Source organism: Rhea americana, unplaced genomic scaffold, assembly GCF_003343005.1.
Source record: "Rhea americana isolate MKP2758 unplaced genomic scaffold, rheAme1 scaffold_47, whole genome shotgun sequence".
Classification (NCBI taxonomy): Eukaryota; Metazoa; Chordata; class Aves; order Rheiformes; family Rheidae; genus Rhea; species Rhea americana.
Window position 1 is genome coordinate 2,690,799 of NW_028186612.1, and position 20,576 is coordinate 2,711,374.

Consider the following 20,576-nt stretch of genomic DNA (forward strand, 5'->3'; position numbering starts at 1 on the left):
GGTCTTGATGACAGAGTTTCCCAACCCCTTGTTCTTCAGCTCTCCAAGGAGCTGGTCAATATAGTAAGACTTTCAGGTGACCAGATTCGCTATCACCTAAAAGCTTTGCACAGCGAAGCAGCAGAGATTAACATTTATCAGCTGATTTGTGACTGCCTCCCTAGTATAGGACATTYCTCTCCTATAAAGACAGCTTTGCTTCTGGGAAACCTAGAGACTGAGGATCCCTTCTGACAGCTTGATCCAAAACAAGAGCTGTGATCCAATGCCTGCTAAACTCTGCAGGTGTCAGCTGGCATCAGAGGATGCAAGATCAAGGCTGAAGGCTCTGGAAACAACTTAAAAAGCTATGACACATGGAACCAAGAGACAAAGCTGGTAGAGCGGGGAGAGGAGGAAAAGGAGAGAAGGAAAAGCGTTCCCATGAAGGCTCTTCTTCTCTGTTTCACATCAACATTTCAAATCTCTGAATTTTTCTGCCATTACTACTGAGTGCTGTGGAGAATAAGCAAATCTGAAATGTCAGACCAAAGAGCACATGGTYAACTATTTTTCCTGTTCAAGTACATTTGATTCCATAGCCTCTCCTCACTTTCTCTGGCAAATTGTCATACCTTCATCTGCCTGGATCTAAGTTTTTAAGGGAACTACCTGGCCCTGGAATTCTGCTACATGACTCAAACCAAGTCCATTACTGCGCACTGAGAAAATCTCCTGCAGTAGTCAGAGTACCTAAGATTCAATCGGTAATATTCCCATGACTCAGCTGAAAGAAAAAATAGGCTCCCGTGTGAGGAAGGATTCAGTTGCTCTTGTTAGAAGAATTAATCTAGACAAAAACAAGGAATACAAAGAAAAGGAATGCCTCTTGTTAGAGACTGAGTTTTGCTTTTGGATATGCATGTGTAACTTCCTGTGAAGTTAACAGCATATCAAAGGCAGGATTAGGCCATAGGACATTTGTTTCATGAGCCATGGATCCAGAGCAAGGGTGAGAACCCTGCAGTTATGTTATGACTAGCAAACTTTTTAGTTGCCTACCTGTTCCATTTCTGTAAACGTGCTCTGCTCCTCATCTTCCTCCTCGATATCAGACTCTCCCACAGCAATAGGAACACAAATGGACAGGTCAGGATTGGTCATAAAATCATCATTGTCCATAATTCCTAGGTGTTTCTCCCTGTTTTTGTTCATCCCATCCTCAGTGTGGTTCTCCTTGTGATTCTCCATGTCTTTGCCAAGCTCAGTAGTTGTGTGGCTGTTCACGCAGTTGTTGAGAGCACCTGGATTCTGGGCAGCAAGTTTCATCATTGCCTTCTTTTCAGCTGTCGTCTTAGGATGTCGGAGGACATTGCAGCAAAAATCCCAYGTCGTGTGCTTCACATACTGAAGCCCCCTGTTGATCCGAGCAAAAGCAAGTTGCAGGTTGTTCATCTCTCCATCCTCATCAGGTGCCGAGAGGTTGTCAGCACTGAAAGAGCTTAGCAGCAAGGCAAGGAACAGGTTGAGCACCTGAAATGAAGAACAACAACAACAAAAAAGGGAAATTAATGTCATGTGGAGGGCAACTGTTTGGTCTTGGAAGCAGGAAGATCTGAGTCTAGTCTCATCTGTGCCAATGTAATACCATCAGCATTTGTGGAACTACCTCTAATTATAGGTGGTTTCAGCAGGAATTATAATTCTATAGAGTTTTCCAAACACATTATTTTCATGTGCAGAAGTTTAGCATGGACAATAACACATTCTGACTTTCCCTTTCCCTGCAGCTCCCTGAAGCATGCAAAATAAAATCACAGAATCATAGAATCATAGAATCATAGAATCGGTAAGGTTGGAAGGGACCTCTGGAGATCATCTAGTCCAGCCTCCCTGCTCAGCAGGGTCACCTAGAGCATAAAATCCTAAGCTCAGAAACAGAACACAGGATAAAACAGTAATTGGAAGATACATAGTATACACAGTTTCAGCATTCYTATAAGTGATAATATAATGATTTTCCTGTCATAATTATTATTCCATCTTGGAGAAAATCATWAATTTCAGTGTTTACTGACATCAAGAAAGGTACTAGTTACATGTAGAAAAACACCTCAGAAATGATGTATTCAGGTGCCCTTTTGGTTTTTACTCAGTATGAATATTGTTATTTATATTTCACAGTATAGAATGATACGCATATGCAGGGCTCCTAAAACTAATACTACATTTGGAAACATTGCTAATATTTGAATGTGTTTTCATGGTTAGCCTTGACTTAAATACCCCTTGGGGCTTGAAGAACACCTACTGAGACTGTGAATAAACACCGAAGAGGTTGGATAATTTCAAAACTGATCACCAGTTGCTGCATATAGGACATAATACCTGCCTGTGGTCTGAGAAGGAATGAAATACAGATTTCATGCCAGACTGACAAGGGCAAAAAGCTTACACCAGAGATGGATGCCTGGCAGGACTGTGATGGGGCAGAGAGAACTTAATATCAACTAAAACTTTGGTTATCCTCTCTCCTCCTTTTCTTTCAAATATTCCAAATGCATGAGCTGAAATTTTGCAGTCTAGCCTAGTCAAGCCTTAATCACACTGCCAGTCCTTTATGTGAAGCATCCTGTTGGTCCTGYTTCACAAAGTGCTCATTACGAATGATTATAACCGAAAGCTCTCGGTAGCAGTGCAGATGCCCCTGTCCCTCAGGAGCTATGGAACACACCGCCCCTGCGGCACCTCGGCACAAGCTGACCGGATACATGTGACGTATCCCGCTGGGAGCAGCAGGTACGACACGCTATTTATATGTACGGGAAACCTGTGCTGTGCGGGAGGCCAGGCAAGACACCCTGCAGGGTCTCCAAYGGCATCAGGCAAAACTGAGTCCAGCCCTCGATCTCCACAGATGGTCACAGCAGCTCCAAAGTCTTCCTCGTATATGAATACCTACACATAGGCACTCAGACTTTTATATACCAACTTAAATTTCATCTTATAGTCTACTAATTCTGCTGTTCTCAGAATGACTTCTTTGAAGTGCTTTCTTTTGCTTTTCAAAGGTTGGTTCAGACGCCAAAAAATAGTTACACAGGTTCATSCTGACACACCTGCAAGTGCATCTAATAGGGGGTAACATTCTTCCTGTTGTTATTTACCAGAGATTATCAAGCAAGGTTGTTTGCTTTCCAGAAATGCATCTGACATTTTGCACAAAGAGCTATTTTCACTTTATGCTTTTAGCAAAAAATAAATGTTAAATATCATTCCCTCCTTCCTTTATGAGCAAGTAACCTCAGACGTGTATTGCTTGGTTTTCAAACACAGTGAACTGCTGTATAAGCACTTTATGTTTACTTATTCCCCTCCATTTCACTGTACACTGCCTTTTTCCAGAAAAATATATGCTCAGCCCATGACACACCACATTTCCTGTAAGAGGTTGCTAATAACATCTAGTCCTCCTGGATGCTAAAGCAACGCTTTCAGTTTAAGTAAAAGCAAACTAGAGATTAATTCAGTTTTCAAAAGCAGTGGTAGATTTGCATGTCGATGTGGATCTCCTTAAAAAGAGGCCTGTTTTCCAGTGACCCTGAGCATCCAGTCTCCGCAAGCAGGTCCTCTTTGAGGTTAGGACTCAAATAATTGACGCCCTCAAATAAACTCCAGCTGCTTTAGCATCACGCTTTCATAGGTCTTTTCACTTTTAATGCTTTTCCAAAGCTAGTAACTCTCGTTATGTAACTATTTAGAAAAGACAGATAGTAAGGCGCAAAGAATCAGGTTCATCCAGCCTAACTTGAGGTGCCTCTCTGAAATGCCCACGTTGGAGGAGTTTTCCCAAGATATTTTTATAAATGATGGAGACAGTCTGGCATCCTTGGAGATTCAGAAGGGCTGAAACATGCTCTGGAGGTACCTACTGAAGCCTAGGCTACCTTAGCTCCTAATTTAGGTATATCACAGTTAGATTAAAGTTAGGGCAGTTATAACTGCAGAGCAAATAACTAACATGACTTGCTAAACACAGACAGGGTAGCAAGAAGCTCCTCATGTCACTCTCTGACCAGAGAAAGAAACTGATTTTCTTCCTTCCTTTTCTGATGGCTGTGGAGAGCTGCACCACTCTTCATCTAGCACAGGTAGGAAAAGATGCAGTTTCCTCTCTGGAGACCTTGATGACTTCTAGCAAACTTAATACAATATACTAATTATTTTATTTTGCTTACTGTAGCAAAATCTAAGAAGTTGCAAAGAAAAAATGTTCTTAAAGGAGCTTTCAGTATATGAAAGAAATAAGGGATCTAAGTTAAAACCAGAAACCAGCTGTAATAGGTCATCTAGTCCATCTCTCTGTTACTGAAGGATTATTTATTTCTTTGGAAGTACATTTTCCTGTTTTTTGTACMTTTTCATCCTAGAGCAAAGTTTACCGAGAGGGTACTCCTGTAAAAAGCAATTTACACGATGGGTTATTTTCTGTATTCTTTTTTCTATTATTTCAGCTGCTTGTGCCTGGATAAGAGGCTTATATCCTTCAGCCCAGTTTCTCTTTATCCTGTAGTCAACTCATAAGCTGAGGTTCATAACATCTTAGGATCTTGCTGTTGAAATGATCTTGATGCCCCAGGTACGGCATGAGGTCCTTCTGGCTCAGGGAGGGAGGGGGAGAACTCAGGTTGGAGTGGGATGACTCTCCTTCACGTTTCCTGCCCAAGGTCAGCTAGGAAAACATGTGAAAACATAGGTGTGGATTTCCTAGCCTGTAGCCATACAGCTTCTCTAGAGAACTTTTTTTGACCCTTCAAGGCAGGCTAGCAGTTGTGGAGAAGATTCTTGTGAGGCACTGTATGACCACGCTGTTGAGAGAGGAACTTTTTGTCACCAACTCCATGTTAGTCTGCTTGCTGAAATAACAGGTTTATTTCTTTAAATATAAGAAGCTGAAATTTAATGAAGACAATGGGCCAAATTAAGCTCGTTCTCCATACAAGATCTCTAAAGTACTGTACGATGATAATGAGAGCGGACGCTCTGTAGGGGAAAGAAAGGTGGAGGTAATATTACAGGAATAATTCTCTCTTATATGCAGACATAAAACTGACTATCACTTCAGTAGTTTCATATGAATTATTTCCACTTTCCCTAGGAAAGAAGAGAACAAGGTTTGATTTTCCCCCTAGTTTGATAGCTACCACATGAATTTCCCGGCCGCTATGGAGCAGCACAAATAGAGCTCATGCTTGAAAAGCATGGTGGTAAGGCTGATATTCACACACAAGGCTTTAGGGAAGTCGTCTGCTAAGGGAAGGCATCTGGGGTTCTCTTTATAGACTAGATCTAATAATTATAGTTGGGGGGKTGCTTGGTCCAGTACATCTCATCCTAAAAATAGATGGCTCCAACAGGTGAGATGAACCGAAGGAGTAAAAGTGCCTGGTTTCTCTGCTGACCAGGAAGAACAGGTGGAGTGGGTGGTGGAGCTGTACTTCTGCACCGTAAACATTAGAAGCTGGGTGAGATGAATGCCGCCCCCACAGCCTATTAGTGTTTCTGCATATTCACCATAAGGATAGGAGTTTTGCGGACCCTTCTCCGCTCTGGAAACATTATGTTTCCCTGCAGTTTCAGCTGTCTCTTGTGCATCCGACTGTCTTTAAGCTATACAAGGCGGAGCAGTAATGCTAGATGGCAGCTGTGCTCACCCATATGTGATGGTGTTTGCATGTATGGAGGGAACAGTCACCCGATTCCTCTCTTCGCAGTTTAAAGGGGTATGTATAATTAATGGACCGGATTCCTCAGTGCCGTTCTCGCCACTTTACAAAGGAGTAAATCTGCTTGAGTAATGGAAGGGCAGATTAGGCCCATTAATTACACTTCACAGCACCTCTGTGTCACATAAGAGTTTCCTGAGGTCATTTTAAACTGTCGTTCATCCCTCCCTRTTTTCAGGGGAGTTATAAAGCTAGTACAGGGCTGTATCAGACCTAACGTGGTAGACCTAACCTACATCCTTTCAAGAGTGGCAGGCAGGCGAGAGGCGCCGTGTAAATGTTACTCTTGCTGCTGATCTGACAGGTTGGGCCGCAGCGAGAGGATGCCTTTTCCAAGAGGGATGCTGACCTGGGAGGTGGGRCGTGTGCTCCCCTTGCTCCGCTCTCGCAAGAATCGGCTGCTAATCCCAGAGTTCRCTCTGCCTGCCTTTCCTCACCCGTGGGCTGTGTTACCTCCTCAAAACTGGCAGAGCATGGGGGTGAAAGTCCCTTTTAYCTTTAAACACAGGTTCAAAGCAACCCATGACACCTTCTGCCACAGCCTGGTGGATTTCCCATGTTGCCAAGTCTTTCAGATCAGTTAGCCACCTACGTGGATACAAACATGCACACAAACCAAACCACTCCAATAATTACCAATGCTTTGCATTGCTTTGATTTTTAGGGATTGAGTTTAGATGCCTATGGATAGTAGAATAACAGAGAAAGAAAATCAGYGATAAAGGCTACATTAAGCAATGACTTCCCTGCAGCCAATGAATTACACCAAAGCAAAATCAACATGAGGGCAAGATCAGGCCCAGAGACTGGAAAATTAAATCAAAGAGATAGGAAATAATTAATATAAGCTTTATTATTATTATTATTATTAAGGGAAGGGAATACCATTCCTTTAAAAAGTTACTTTCTAAGCCATTTCCCAGGTTTGCCCAGAGAAGGGAACCTGCAAGGGTAAAGAAGCAGAAAACACACAGTAAGAAAGAAAAACTTAGATTAGAGGTGCTTGAAAAATGTTCAACCCCAGAGACAAATATAAGTGCCTTTTTTCCATCTCCACAAAAATTCAACATAGAATATATCAACTTTTTTTTTACAGTGTATTTCAGTCTAAACCCTAAATTCTGTCAGTTAGTAGGTACTTTACTTGCCAGAAAAATATGACATTGATCCAYAGAAGGAGGAGTTCCTGTACAAAAATTAGCTTAATTAAAAAACAAAATYGCTTTTCCACTTAAAAATCTTGTAAAAATTTCAGATTGAAAAGAGAGAGACCTGGACAGAGACGGAGACCTGGACTTTGAATGTGTGTTGGGAACGRTGAATTCAAGAGTCATGACAAGATGAAGCTTGCAAAATCTGTCATAGGAGACAGAAAGCCAAAGTAAGGTTGAAAGAGGAGTTTTGCTCCAAGCAGGAGACAGAAAAGACTACAGCATATGTGCAGATGTCAAAGAGGTGATTACTATAGTCAAGGACAGAGATGACCAAAGAAAAAAAAAAAAAAAAAAGCAGATTTCAGCTATAAAAATAGAGAGGGCAAAAAAGGAGAACTAATCTGAACAAGAATCTGGCTAGGGATGGCCCAACAAAATAGAAAGAGGCAAATATGACATATGACAGCTAGAGATGGGGAAACAGAACAGCAGAGTCTTCAACAGCAGCAAACAACATGGTTAAGAAGGATGAAAAACCAACAGGCCTGATTCTCCTCTGGTTTATGCTGTTTACAGTAATATCAAACCGGTAGAATACATCCTTATCTGTTGCAGCATCTCATTTGAAAATGTAAGCCAGTGGTTTTATTGGATTTAGAGGAATTTTACATGATAAAAGCAGGCTAAGCTGATGTTTGGGAACAGGAGGACCAGTGTCGCATTGCCACAGGAGATCAAAGACAGGACCTCTTTGACAGCAGGAGCTCCAAAAAGCAGGTGAGACCAACTTCTGCCCGATTAGAGTTCAACGGACCCACAGAGGCAGGAAACTGGCATCGGATTCTGGTACTACATTTCATTTCTAAATTAATTCTTCAGCATATTTCCTTCTGGCCGTAGACCACGTGGCCATGTAAGTGCTAAGTGGAGAAATGGAGATAGTAACAGCTGCATTCACTGTACTTGGAAAAGACACATTCTAGTTTCCTTTTAAATATCATACACGTCCGAAGAATGGTGAGCCTGTCATGATTAGCTAATTATTGCACATATCTCTTTCAATAAGCTATTTCCAGAGGCAACTGTTAGAAYGAACAGCTCACTTGTTAGTTTTGGTGGGGATAACTAATCAATATTTTTAACTAAGGGATTTTTTTTTAAACAAAAAAATAAGCTGCTTAGAAGTAATTAATATATATTAMATTTTTACCACCTGATCTATTTTAACATTAAAATGTTGTCCTTGCCTCAGTGCATGCAAGAAAGACCTCTGTTGTCATTACYCTTTCAATGACGTCCAGACAACTCACACAGGACATTAATAAAAAGAGACACATTTAGTTGTGCCTACCTTTGCACACTCTTGTCCAATTAAATTTGACTCAGTGTCTTTTAGATTTTTAATAACTATCCAACTATTAGCAAGAACTTAACTGCTGACAAAACACTAGACTATTAACCAAGGACAGATGTAATATAAAAATGAGCAAAAGGAATTCTATGCTTCCACAGTTTATTCTTTTATTTTATCCTACTGATGCATGGAGCGATGTTTTTCTTGGAAACACAACTCCTTGCCAATCTCCTGACCACAACTAAATCTCAACAGGTAATTCATTAGTACCATCATAAAATAATGTACATGGGGGTTCCTATTAAAAATATTTTATCTTGACAGTGCTTCATATAATGTAGTTAATGCTTAAGCAGTGTTTTTAAAGAAATATCTCTGACTTGGAAACATAGGCAGTACAAAAGTCGTAAGGCTGACGTCCAAGAGGCAGGTTTAGTGTATCAACATTTGTCTTCCTCCATATTTCTGAGACATCTCCTATCCATGGAGGTGAACAGGGAATAGTTTCRCATTTTATTCTTCCGTCTGATATCCCACTGGCTCATTTATGGATCAGAACAACAATACTTTAAAAGTCCACTGATAAAGATCTCACTAAATGCCAATATCCTCCCMCTTGAAATTTCCTAAAGCAGCCAAATCTGTCTGAGCCACCAATGAACTGACTTGGACTTTTGTGTTTGGAAACTCTTACTTCACAGATGAAAAATGAGCTAATTCTAATTTTAAGCTTCGTTCGAGCCATAGCAGAAGCAAAAGCTCACTTTTCTTCTGTGCTGCTACTTTAATTAATATTTTTGGTTATTTATATTTGAAAAGATCTATCTTTCTAYGGATGCGCCAGAGAAAAGCTGGCATATTTTAGAAATATTCAGCATGAACACCAAATAGTACTTGGCAAACAGGAACTGAAAATACCTGCTCCACAGTACAAGATGCTTGCTCAGGTTTAGGCACCCAAGTGTCAAAAATCAGCTATTCAGAAGAAACAACTGAGCCTGTAGCAGGATGCCCAAACTCATAAATCTGAAGTGACAGAAGGAAGAAGATTACTTTTTAGGAAAGYAGTTTTGAAAGTAGTTTCTCCTCCCATCAGTTCCTGGGTGCATTTCCCCCACCGTCGCTTTTGTGAGAGATGGACTTACAATTCCTTAGCAAAGCAGTCCAATACTCCCAGCCTTGAATGGACTCTCCTTAATCTACCTTACAATCACTTTCGAAACAAGAATCCAACTCATCAATATTTGATGTTCCCTCAAAAATATTCTGAGTTTAATTCCCCCAGAATTTTTAACATCAACATCTGATCATCTGATGTTATACATTAGAGTTAGATGTATCTGCCCGATAAAATAAATGACGGTTGCTTACATAAGCACTGATAACTCGCACATTTTTAAAGCTCGGGGTCTTAGGTAAAGGGATTTTCTTTAGCTCTAAACTAACTTACAGTAGGACACAGGCTTTCCATCTCTGACTAGTGGTCATCAAATGGGACCGGACTGATGATTAGTTTCAGGATTTATCTTTTTGATTCATCACATGGTACTATGTGTTTCTGTTACCCAAAAGTCCTGGTAGGCCATACATTACTCTTAAGGRCGTTTAATCCTTGAGCAGACGCAGCTAGCTGTTTGCTCAAAAGCATCAGCTGAGTGCTCTGTTTCCCGGAGCACTCAGATATCCTTTAAATCTCTTAGGGCAGCAAGGATGGAAAATGGGGCACATGAATGGCAAAAATTGCTCTGGGGCATAAGGAGTATGTRGGTAGCTGGCAAGAACGATATGAAGGGAGAAGCTGGGAAAGGCGCTTGGTTTTGGGTACTTTCCTCTGAGGTCTGGATTCTCCAGTATCATATTAAATGTACAAGCCACCAGCCGTGAGTGCACATCAGTGGAAGCAAAAAGGATGGTAACACGATGACAGTTGTTTGGAGTCTATTCTGCTTATATCCCAAAATGTGCCTATTCATGTACTCTGGGCTGCTCTTCTGCAAAGCTGCATGTGAGTTGAGAAAAAATATTTGCCTTGCTTAATAAGATGTCCAAGCTGATGATGGAGACTCATATGACACTTCCACTTCCCTGTAGTGTTCCTTTGGGCTTCTTGGCTTCTTCTAGACCCTCTCTCACATCRCAGCCCCCAATCTCTAGTATTCTCCCAGATCTTGTCACTGTTTCTGCAGCTTTCCAACAACTCCTTCTCCTCCTCCTTGGTGCCCCACACACACTCTGCTTGCTGCTTTGCAGATTTTGTGTGTCCTGATGATGACCATTTCTGACATGCCTATTCTCGCTTGTTTGTCTAGTGGCCTTCTCAGCTAATGTAACTGAAATACAAATGCACATTTCCAGAATGTCGGGCACTGCTGAAAGAGCAGATAAGGTGAACAACTGCATCCAGGACACAAGCACAAGGGAGGGGAGAGAGGAGAGGGGAAGGGAAGACTGTTGCAGGACTTCCAACAAATTTGAGCAATGTGAACTTCCCTTTGAACTTCTAATGGATTCAAATTTCCCTGCAAAATACTGCTCTTCCTCAGCTCTTCCTGCAGTTGTGTCTTAGCCCTTCTTTATTCCATTTTTGTAAGAGGCAGAACTAGAGGGCCAAAGCTCACGCTTGCCTAAATCAGAATACCTGCTTAGTTGTAATACTACAATATACAAAGCTTGAGGATGAAGATTGCTCCTGTGGTTTGAAAATTATAAGACAAAAACAAAGACTGAAATGTTGTGGCTTGTGCTTGTAACACCTCCTCTGACATCCACCTTAACCCCGTTCATTTCCCAGCAATCAGATCTAACCTAGTATTTGTAATTAGAAGGTATACAATTTAAAAAAATTCCAGGTCTCATTCTTCATTTATATTAAATATCAGGACTGTGAAAAAGAACTGCAATATTGCCACATTCTCCTCCAAGGATATTAACTTTTATTCACAGAGTGGCCTGGGGTAAAGCAACTCTTAATCATCCTCTAAAAAGTTTCAGGGTCTTGAAAYCCTTGCATAATACTTCATGTCTTCTAAAAAGGCCAGAGTCTTGATGTTGCTTCACTGAGTGACAGTCCCTCCATTTCAGGCAGAAATGTAAGGCTCATCTGAAGACTATCCTTGTCCACTCTTACACACTTTTGTTGTCTGGGCTCTTGAAATATAAAACTGTAATCCACTTATACCTAGGCCTGCTCTATTTTGCTATTACCTGTGATTTTATGACAAGGGACTTTGATAGTTCTCCATATCTATTTCACTTAAACAAAGAGAAAATCTGTCACATTACTATAAACTTTTGTCAGGCCTGGCTCTGATCTGCTGAGAAATCTGCCGTGATGGAGGTATATCAGCATTCAGTGAAACAGGACTTTATGGTTAGTCCTACACTACTAAATTAAATATGCCCAGGAACACTTTTTGTCAGCGAGGACAAATGAGAGAGATCATCTTGCCCATACTACTAAACCTTCTGATGCCCTGTGCTGACCACATGCTCCCTACCAGGATAGTTCCTGGCCTGTGAGACTTCCTGAAACCAAGTGGGGGTCACTGCCCCATTCAAAAACAGTGCCAGGACTTTTTAACATTTCTTTGTACCTGCAATTGATTTCCAGCACTGAGARCCACTCCTTGGAGCTATTTAATTAGTTAGGATAAATGTAGCCTGTGTGTGCTGTCTCTCATAGACTGGGGAAGTGAACACGTCGTGCTGTGGGTTGCCTTCCTCAGATGCCCCAGATGCCTGCGAGCGTCCCAAAAGCAGTCATTAGAGATCTGAAGCACAACTTGCTTGCATCAGTGGGGGCTTTCCAACACTTGTAAACTATGACATAGATTTTATTGCAGCAAATACATTTGGCCCACCGAATGATCCCACAGTGTGGGCTACCAATGTACCAAAGCAGTGGCCACACCTGCTCCCTCTTATGTTCCTCGAATAGAGACCAAAGGTCAGTAATATTCAATCAGTAATACTGAGTAGCTGACTTTAGGAAATGGTTTTATATAGAAACAAAGTTCCCATGCTAAAGATCATACAATCCAATAAGCAGACCTGTACCACACATCTGTGCACAATAAATCACAGTTACCTATTATCTGAGATTTTTGTGAATTGATTCCCTTGACTGCAAGCACAACTAAAGGCAATATTAGCAAACAAAGCTAGCCAGAATTAAATATTTATTATATGCCTTTGCTTTGTTGTTAAGTGCTGAAAAAGACAAACAGGAAGGGAAAGAAAACAATTAATCTGAGTATGCACAAACTTGCAGGTACACACAGAGATTGATTTTGTATAACTGTATGATTACAGCCATAATTACTAATTATTAGCTACATGGGACCCAGTGGCACTTTCTGTCACCTAGGTGCTATCACCCAGGAGCATGATTCTGGGTAGGAAATTCCCATGAATTTCTTGTCACAGACTGAACTTCACATATATCTGTAGTCACATCTCTTCCCACTCAGACAATCTTCTTCATCCCAAATATCTCTTGCACATCTGCCAGGCCAGGATCCATGCTCACTGGCCCTTCCTCCATCTTGCCCTTCTCTCTCAAGGACAAACCATTGGGTTTAACCAAAGCAAGACAGTTAAAATCTCATCTAAATCATGCTGAATAGCTCTGCTGCCAGATACTCATGGGAAAATAGGACTGGAAGGTCCTCACTGCACTGCACTGCACTGAGAGTCCTTTTCAATCCCAGCCTAAAGGTACATAGGGGTGATTCATATTCCTTTGGTTTGGGGTGAGCACTGTCCTGGAAATTAAATTGCTCTTCTTCCTGGCTAGATCTGCATCACCCTGATCAACTTTATGTTATTCTCTGCACTTTTTCCAGTTTGACTTAATCATTCTTAAGCAYCAGTCATTAATGAAGTATATTATATATACAGTATTGCAGATCCCTGCTCAGCAGCACTAGTACTTTCCTTTCTCCTCTATAATTATCTTGCCTGATCCATATGAGAACTTCATTTACCTTTTTTTCATGGCTGCAACATGTTGCTGGCCCAATCARCCACAGTGGTACACTCATGTAGACRTCTGCTGTTGAGTCAGTCTCCCAAGACTTCAGGAACAGAAATAGGTACTTTTAGAGTCTATTTCATCCAGTGTATTTCAGATATCTTTTGGAATAAGATATTTTATGACTTCATGGAGTCCATTGACCAGACCTGACTATAAAAGCTCCATGAGTTATCTCAGATGTAGACATCCRGTGTGACTGATATATATATACTTCTATCATTCTCTCAAGCATTTTCTGTTGATAAGCTACTTGATCATAACATAAATTCTTAAACAGGGCTGASTGCATGACCTTATACTTTATATCCCTTAATTCCATGCATGTTTATTGATTTAATAACAGTTATGCATTTCTTCCTAAAGGATACCCTGAAAATTGGTGATGCTTTCAATTTTTGTGTTCTGAGAAAATGTCATTAATACTCTTCCGAGCCAACAGTATTTCCATGGGCAGAGGACGACACAAAAAAAAAAAAAAAAAAAAAAAAAAGCCAAGGATTGATGCTAAAAGATCATGTTTCACCTTTCAGCCCTGTCAGAGTTTTCCTCCCTTTACTTAGTTCCATGTGTTGATCCTACTGTTATCCACTTCAGCTGATCAGCTGGGGACACTTGGAAGTTACACTCGCAAGTGTATCCAATGAGGAACTTGTTCTCAAAGGAATAAAGACATCTTCCTATTGTGCTAGACACGTTAGTCCAAAATTCAGTCCAGACTGGCAAGCCAGTCAATCTGTAAATTCACCTGTAACTACATACTTAATCATCTCTGCAGAAGCATCAACACTGTGTTTGGGGCCAGTTGCATTTCCTGCTTGTGAGCCTTTGACTTCAGCAAATTGGTGCTGTTTGTTTGGCCCTGTGATCTTTCTGCTTCAGAGTTGACTTGCCTCACATGCTTTGGTGAGCATTCCCCTTCAATAAAATAGCACATKTTCTTTCAGAGACAGTGAATCTATCATTTTACTGGTAAACCTATGTAGCATTTGATCCCATTAGCTGTTTAGGCCCACATCTTTACTTACTCTTTCTGTTGAGATGTTTTCCTATCATTTCCTACAAGTGAGGGTGGAGCACCAGCCTCAAGGCACACAGTTTTCTGCCTGATCAGTACCAGTCTCCAGTCATTAGGTACCATTCTCAACAAAATAAGGTGATATAAATTCAGTCAGRTGTTACTTTACCCTAAGCTGCCTTCTCAGGCAACTTCTCAAATACATATTAGTGCTCCTTCAGACTTCAGCTGGAGTGGGTTAAGAGCTATGTAGAGAGTCCACAGCAATGAAAAGGAGTCAGATCAAGTATGGAGTCAGAAACTGCTAATCAGGAAACATGCTTGATTTAGTGTTTCGGAACAAAAGCATTTAGATGAACCTGGCAGAGATGATGCTACGTTGATCCCCAAAATATATGATGATCTGAAATGATTTTGCAACTCCTTTGACTCTCCCCTCCACTACAGCATTATCGAGTGATAACAGCTGGAAGGGACTTCTGGTCGACATTGTCCCAACCACTTGCTCTGAGTAGGACTATACCGCTAGGTAGATCCCCCAAATCTTCTCTTTCCTAAGATCTGGCAGGGGAATCTGCAGCTCACAGAATTTCCAGGCGCTTCTGGAGACAGAAACATGACCAGCTATGTTCTCCCATATCTTTATTTTTGTGCTAGCACACTAAATGCTTATATTTYGGAACTGGGCTACAGTGACTTCTCTTTGCCAGGAGCACTCCCGAGAGCCCCGCGAAGAGCCTAGGAAAACCCTACAGACGTGGTGCAGGAAGCCAGCTCTCACCGCAGCCTCGGGGAAGGTTGTCCCCCGTGCCCAGAGGCAGAGGTGTGCCAGCGGCAGTCCAGCGCTCAGCACTGGGGGCGAGTCATCGCACTACGGCTCTGCACCGCTCTGCTCAGGCTAATGCGGTGGGGTATTTTTTTGGCTATTGACCGTGTCATGTGCAGCCAACTCAGAGCATGAGCAGAGATGGTGAATGAACATCTGCCCCACTTGGCCTTGCCCCTCCCTTGGTGGTGTCCCAGAAGTGGGTAGAAAATGGGCTTTATCTGGGTGCAAGGGGGCAGAATAAAAGGATGGCTTAAAAGCTGAATTCCTGTTTGGTCAGAGTACGTCACACACACCCCAAGAGGTTAGAAGGTTGTTCCCTGTGTGATTGAACTGTCAGTTTTATTCATGCACATCGTTAGTGCCCTAAAGGCCCCTACACCGTTGCACACGGTTGTGTCCTGAGAAGCCGGTGGTGTCGCACCCGGACCTGCGGCACTGTCTGACCCGGCAAAGCAGCACCATGCTCTGCCTTGCTGCCCAGATTGCCCTACATCTTTTTAATAACTCCCATCTCAGTAATTTGCCGTATTAACCTCAACAATGTAAATGTACATAGGAAATATGTTAGCTCCTTTACAAAACGTCACAGTAAATACAATTATCAGTTAGTGATTTCAGAAGCTATTTCCTGTAAATGGCAGAGAAATTACTTTATCATTCCTCTGGTTTAGCTTTACTTTCCAAACTGCCTTTGATGACCCCAAAAATGCCATCTGATGGTAGCGGTACAATGTTATTCTGCAAAAGGCAATTACACAGCACATAACTTTCTAGCTATGCTATTAGTTCTTCGAAGATGACTCAAGTATCAGCAGACCAGTAATAAATACAGTTTCCTGTAGCACTGCAGAGGTCCAAGGTTCAGGAAATATAAATACAAACCAAAAATTTAAGAATTACTAATTTTCCTTTCAACTGCTTGACTGCTCTGTAATGTGCAGCTTCCCAGGGCACTTCTTAATTTCCCCTGATTTTCTTTCACTTTTCCTTTGATTTTATGGTAATGAGGATTGATAAGACCAGCAAACCGAATCACTAAATGCATCACTCACTCCAGTCTTCAAGAAGGGCAAGAAAGAGGACCCAGGCAACTATAGGCCAGTCAGCCTCACCTCCGTCCTTGGTAAGGTGATGGAACAATTCATTCTGGAGGTCATCTCCAGGCATATGGAGGAGAAGGCGATCAGGAATAGCTAGCATGGATTCCCCAAGGGGAAATCCTGCTTAACCAACCTGATAGCCTTCTAGGACGGAATGACTGGCTGGGTAGATGAGGGSAGAGCAGTGGACATTGTGTCCCTTGACTTCAGCAAGGCTTTTGACACTGTCTCCCATAACATCCTCCTAGAGAAGCTCAGGAAGTGTGGGTTAGACGAGTTGACAGTGAGGTGGATTGAGAACTGGCTGAAAGGCAGAGCTCAGAGGGTCATCAGTGGYGTGGAGTCTAGTTGGAGGCCTGTGGCTAGTGGCGTCTCCCAGGGCTCAGTGCTGGGTCCCATCCTGTTCAACTTTTTCATCTATGACCTRGATGAGGGGATGGAGTGCATCCTCAGCAAGTTTGCTAATGATACCAAGCTGGGAGGAGTGGCTGACCCACCTGAGGGCTGTGCTGCCATTCAGAGAGACCTGGACAGGCTGGAGAGTTGGGCAGAGAGGAACCTCATGAGGTTCAACAAGGACAAGTGCACCTAGGAGACCTAGTCCTGCACCTAGGGAGAAATACCCTAGGCACCAGTACAAGGTGGGGGCTGACCTGCTGGAGAGCAGCTCTGCAGAGAAGGACCTGGGGGTGGTGGTGGACAACAAGTTGACTGTGAGCCAGCAATGTGCCCTTGTGGCCAGGAAGGCCAATGGTCTCCTGGGGTGCGTTAGGAAGAGTGCTGCCAGCAGGTSGAGGGAGGTGATCCTGCCCCTCTACTCAGCCCTGGGGAGGCCTCATCTCACGTCCTCTGTCCAGTTCTGGGCTCCCCAGAACAAGAGAGACATGGARCTACTGGAGAGAGTCCAGCGCAGGGCTAGGGGGATGATCAGAGGGCTGGAGCACCTGCCCTACGAGGAACGGCTGCGAGAGCTGGGCCTCTTCAGCCTGGGGAAGACAAGACTGAGGGGGGATCTTATCAATGTGTACAACTACCTGAAGGGAGGGTGTCAAGGGGACGGGGACAAACTCTTTTCAGTTGTCCTATGTGACAGGACAAGAGGCAATGGGCAGAAATTGAAGCACAGGAAGTTCTGCCTGACCGTGAGGGGGAATTTCTTCCCTGTGAGGGTGACAGAGCACTGGCACAGGTTGCCCAGAGAGGTTGTGGAGTCTCCTTCCCTGGAGATCTTCAAAGCCCGCCTGGATGCAACCCTGTCTAACATGCTGTAGGTGACCCTGCTTGAGCAGGGAGGCTGGACTAGATGATCTCCAGAGGTCCCTTCCAACCTTACTGATTCTATGATTCTATGAAGACACTTGTAACCGAGTTACSTCTTCCCAGAGGAGTCTGCCAACATGAAAGCTGCAAAAAATCAGCTTGGGTTATCTACAAAGTGGRTCTGCTTAGTTTTTCAGTGGGGAAAGTGGCTGCAGATGCTACCATAAATATTGGCACATTTGACAGAAAGAATTTAATCCAGATGAGTGTGYAGATCTGCTACACAGGGAAAAATGCTGTAGGATTCCCTCTACGCCTTCAGAGACTAAAACAGAGTTCTCAGTTCAAGTGAGATACACTCTCAAGATAATATTTTTCTTTTCAGAAACTTTCTTTTCCGAATTGACTCGTGAAATTCAGGAAGGAACAAGGAACTCAGTAAGTTAGAAGAGAAATTTTGTTGGTAAARCAAGTTGCCTGAAAAAGACAGAATAATGCTTCTGTCTTCTTCTTTTGGAAGTCCATTGCTCTTTTTGGCCACCTGAATTTTTGCATCTGGTGCTGCTTAGAGAATGGAGAGTTTGTGAAGTTAACCCACTCTCATGAAAGAAAATAAGAATTTTGTTGCTGATGTCAGAGGGAGAAGAAGAAGRCTTTCTCTCTACCTGCTAACTAAGATCATGAAATCTGTATGTAACGGGGTTGACACCAGTTGCATCTCATGATTCAGGATTTGTTGTCCTTTTCCCCTTTTCTTAATACCATCACATTTGTGAACCATTTTTCTTCTCTTTTCCCCCTGTGCTTCTGAGCGAACTGCATAGAATTATCCCTCCAACTATCATACAGTGATTGGCACATACTTATCAAACCATTGGATGAAAATGATAAAGATAGTATTTTTGCCATCAGCTGACTGATAAATTCAGAATTATCCATATTGACAGAATTTTTCAGTATCTCTTTTTACATCTGGAATGATCTTTGCTGWACACTGAAATCTAAATATATGTAGATAAGGTATGCAAAACTCCTCTGAATCAGACTTTATGTTTACCAATTCTTATGCARACCAATGACTGTTAATATCTAAAGGAAACTGATGATGCAATTTTACTTCTATCAATAATCATTAATATGTCAAATGTTAATATTTTCTCTGGTATTTCTCAGGTATTATTTTTGGGTTTCATTATCATACACAGAATTTGCTGTTTAATTGTAGGGGAGATTACATTTCTGAATGTCAGGTTAAACTCTCTGAAAGTAATAATGCACCCCAATTATTCTGATCACATACAGTTCCAGAAAAAACCTATAGAAAGCTGAAGTTAGGAAAAAAAACAAAACAAAAAGTATTTTGCTGCTCTTTTAGTAATCACAGTTTAATTTTTTCATTTATATAACTAATAACTATAAAATATAGTTTACTTTTCCAATCAATATTTTCAGTGCAAATATAATCCTAAAGTTTAAATTACTGTAAATGAAAATCTTTTGCTCTGTATTTCTATAAGTTTTTTCTTGAACTTTTCTACCCCAAGAACTCAGAACCAGAGCTCAGGGTACTTAAAAGAACAACCACCATTAAAAGCAACCGGTAGCAAAATCCAACATTTTTAYAGCAGGATCTACCATTAAACAACTCACTACATAAACGGTAAGCCCATTAGAGCCACAATGTCAGAGATGCTCTGTAAGCTGAACAGGCAAAACGTTTTCGCAGCGACTGCAAGCCAGCTAAGCGCGCCATAAGATGTCAACAGGGAAACACAATTCAGCCTTAATAGGTTCAGAGCTTATGCAACCCATGCTTATGGGATACTCTATTAAAAAGGCAAGCAAGCAAGTGACTTTACTGTAAACATAACCTGCAGTTTCCTMGAATATGCAGGACAAACACATTCAAAACTTCACGCAAAGACACCGTGTTAGCTGCAAGGATCACACGTTCTGCACCAAAAATGGACAAAAATAAAAATATCCCCTGATRTGGTGGTCTTTACTTCCGTTCAGAAAAAAAAAATAGAATCACTTAAGAGCTGCAAATGGCTTAAGAAATAAAATCACTTTAACCAACTCATGTGTCTTTTTGCTGCTAAAACATTATCTGYCCTTCTGCAAAAGCACTAAGCCTGATCAGTAATGCAACGCTATCAATTTTGTGCTCGGGATATAAACAAGTTTCTTGGTGGAAAACGTGGCTCAGCAAACTATAGACACGGAACAATGAGAGATTTGCAGTCTCTGGATAAAAGAAGGGGTACATTTGCCTACACCCACCAGAAAAGGAAGAAAAGCCACCTTGACAACTCACCACTAGGTTTCCAATCACCATGACCAACAAGAAGACAAGAAGGCACAGCGGTTGCCCCGCTACTTCCATGCAGTCCCACATGGTCTCGATCCACTCCCCGCAGAGGATTCGGAATATAATGAGGAAGGAATGGAAGAAATCGTTCATGTGCCAACGTGGTAAATTGCCAGTTGTGCTTATCTTCTTGACATTGTCTATGTAGCTTTTCCCAAAAAGCTGCATTCCCACCACCGCAAAAATAAAAACGATGATTGCCAGCACGAGAGTGAGGTTACCTAGGGCACCCACTGAATTACCAATGATTTTAATCAGTGTATTTAAGGTCGGCCAGGACTTTGCCAATTTGAAGACTCGCAGCTGTGAACAAAACATAAACAACAGTGTCAGTTCACAGACGCAATAGACGTTTCAGCTGATGAATTATTAAAGTGGTTAAAACACAAGAAACACGTTAAATGCCACCGTGAGCAGTACRAGGCGATTTTAGCGGTACTTCCTGTTAACCCCACCACATCTATTAATAAAATATCAGTTGTTCTTCCTGGATGAGAATTAAGTTTTCAAGAGCAGTGCTCTGCCTTATTAGACAGACATGCTCTGGAGACTGTTTCCTGATATCATGGTGTGTAGAAGATGGAAGAGGAGGTCTCGGGTTTTAACATTTTCWTCTGTGTTCCCTTTTCTCCTCAAATTAAACAACCTGATGGGCACCTGGGGGAAGGAGATTAGGGCTTGATCCTGCAAAGA

The 20,576-nt window shown here is 41.9% G+C and overlaps 1 protein-coding gene across 1 annotated transcript in view; it reads right to left on the bottom strand.

The window, feature by feature from the left end:
• The window catches only part of LOC146589295 (sodium channel protein type 5 subunit alpha-like), a 213,214-nt gene that overhangs the window by 71,944 nt on the left and 120,694 nt on the right, over positions 1-20,576 (bottom strand). The window contains 2 exon segments of the mRNA XM_085316462.1: positions 1,042-1,512; positions 19,830-20,186. Of these exon segments, the coding sequence (XP_085172588.1) occupies positions 1,042-1,512; positions 19,830-20,186 (828 nt within the window).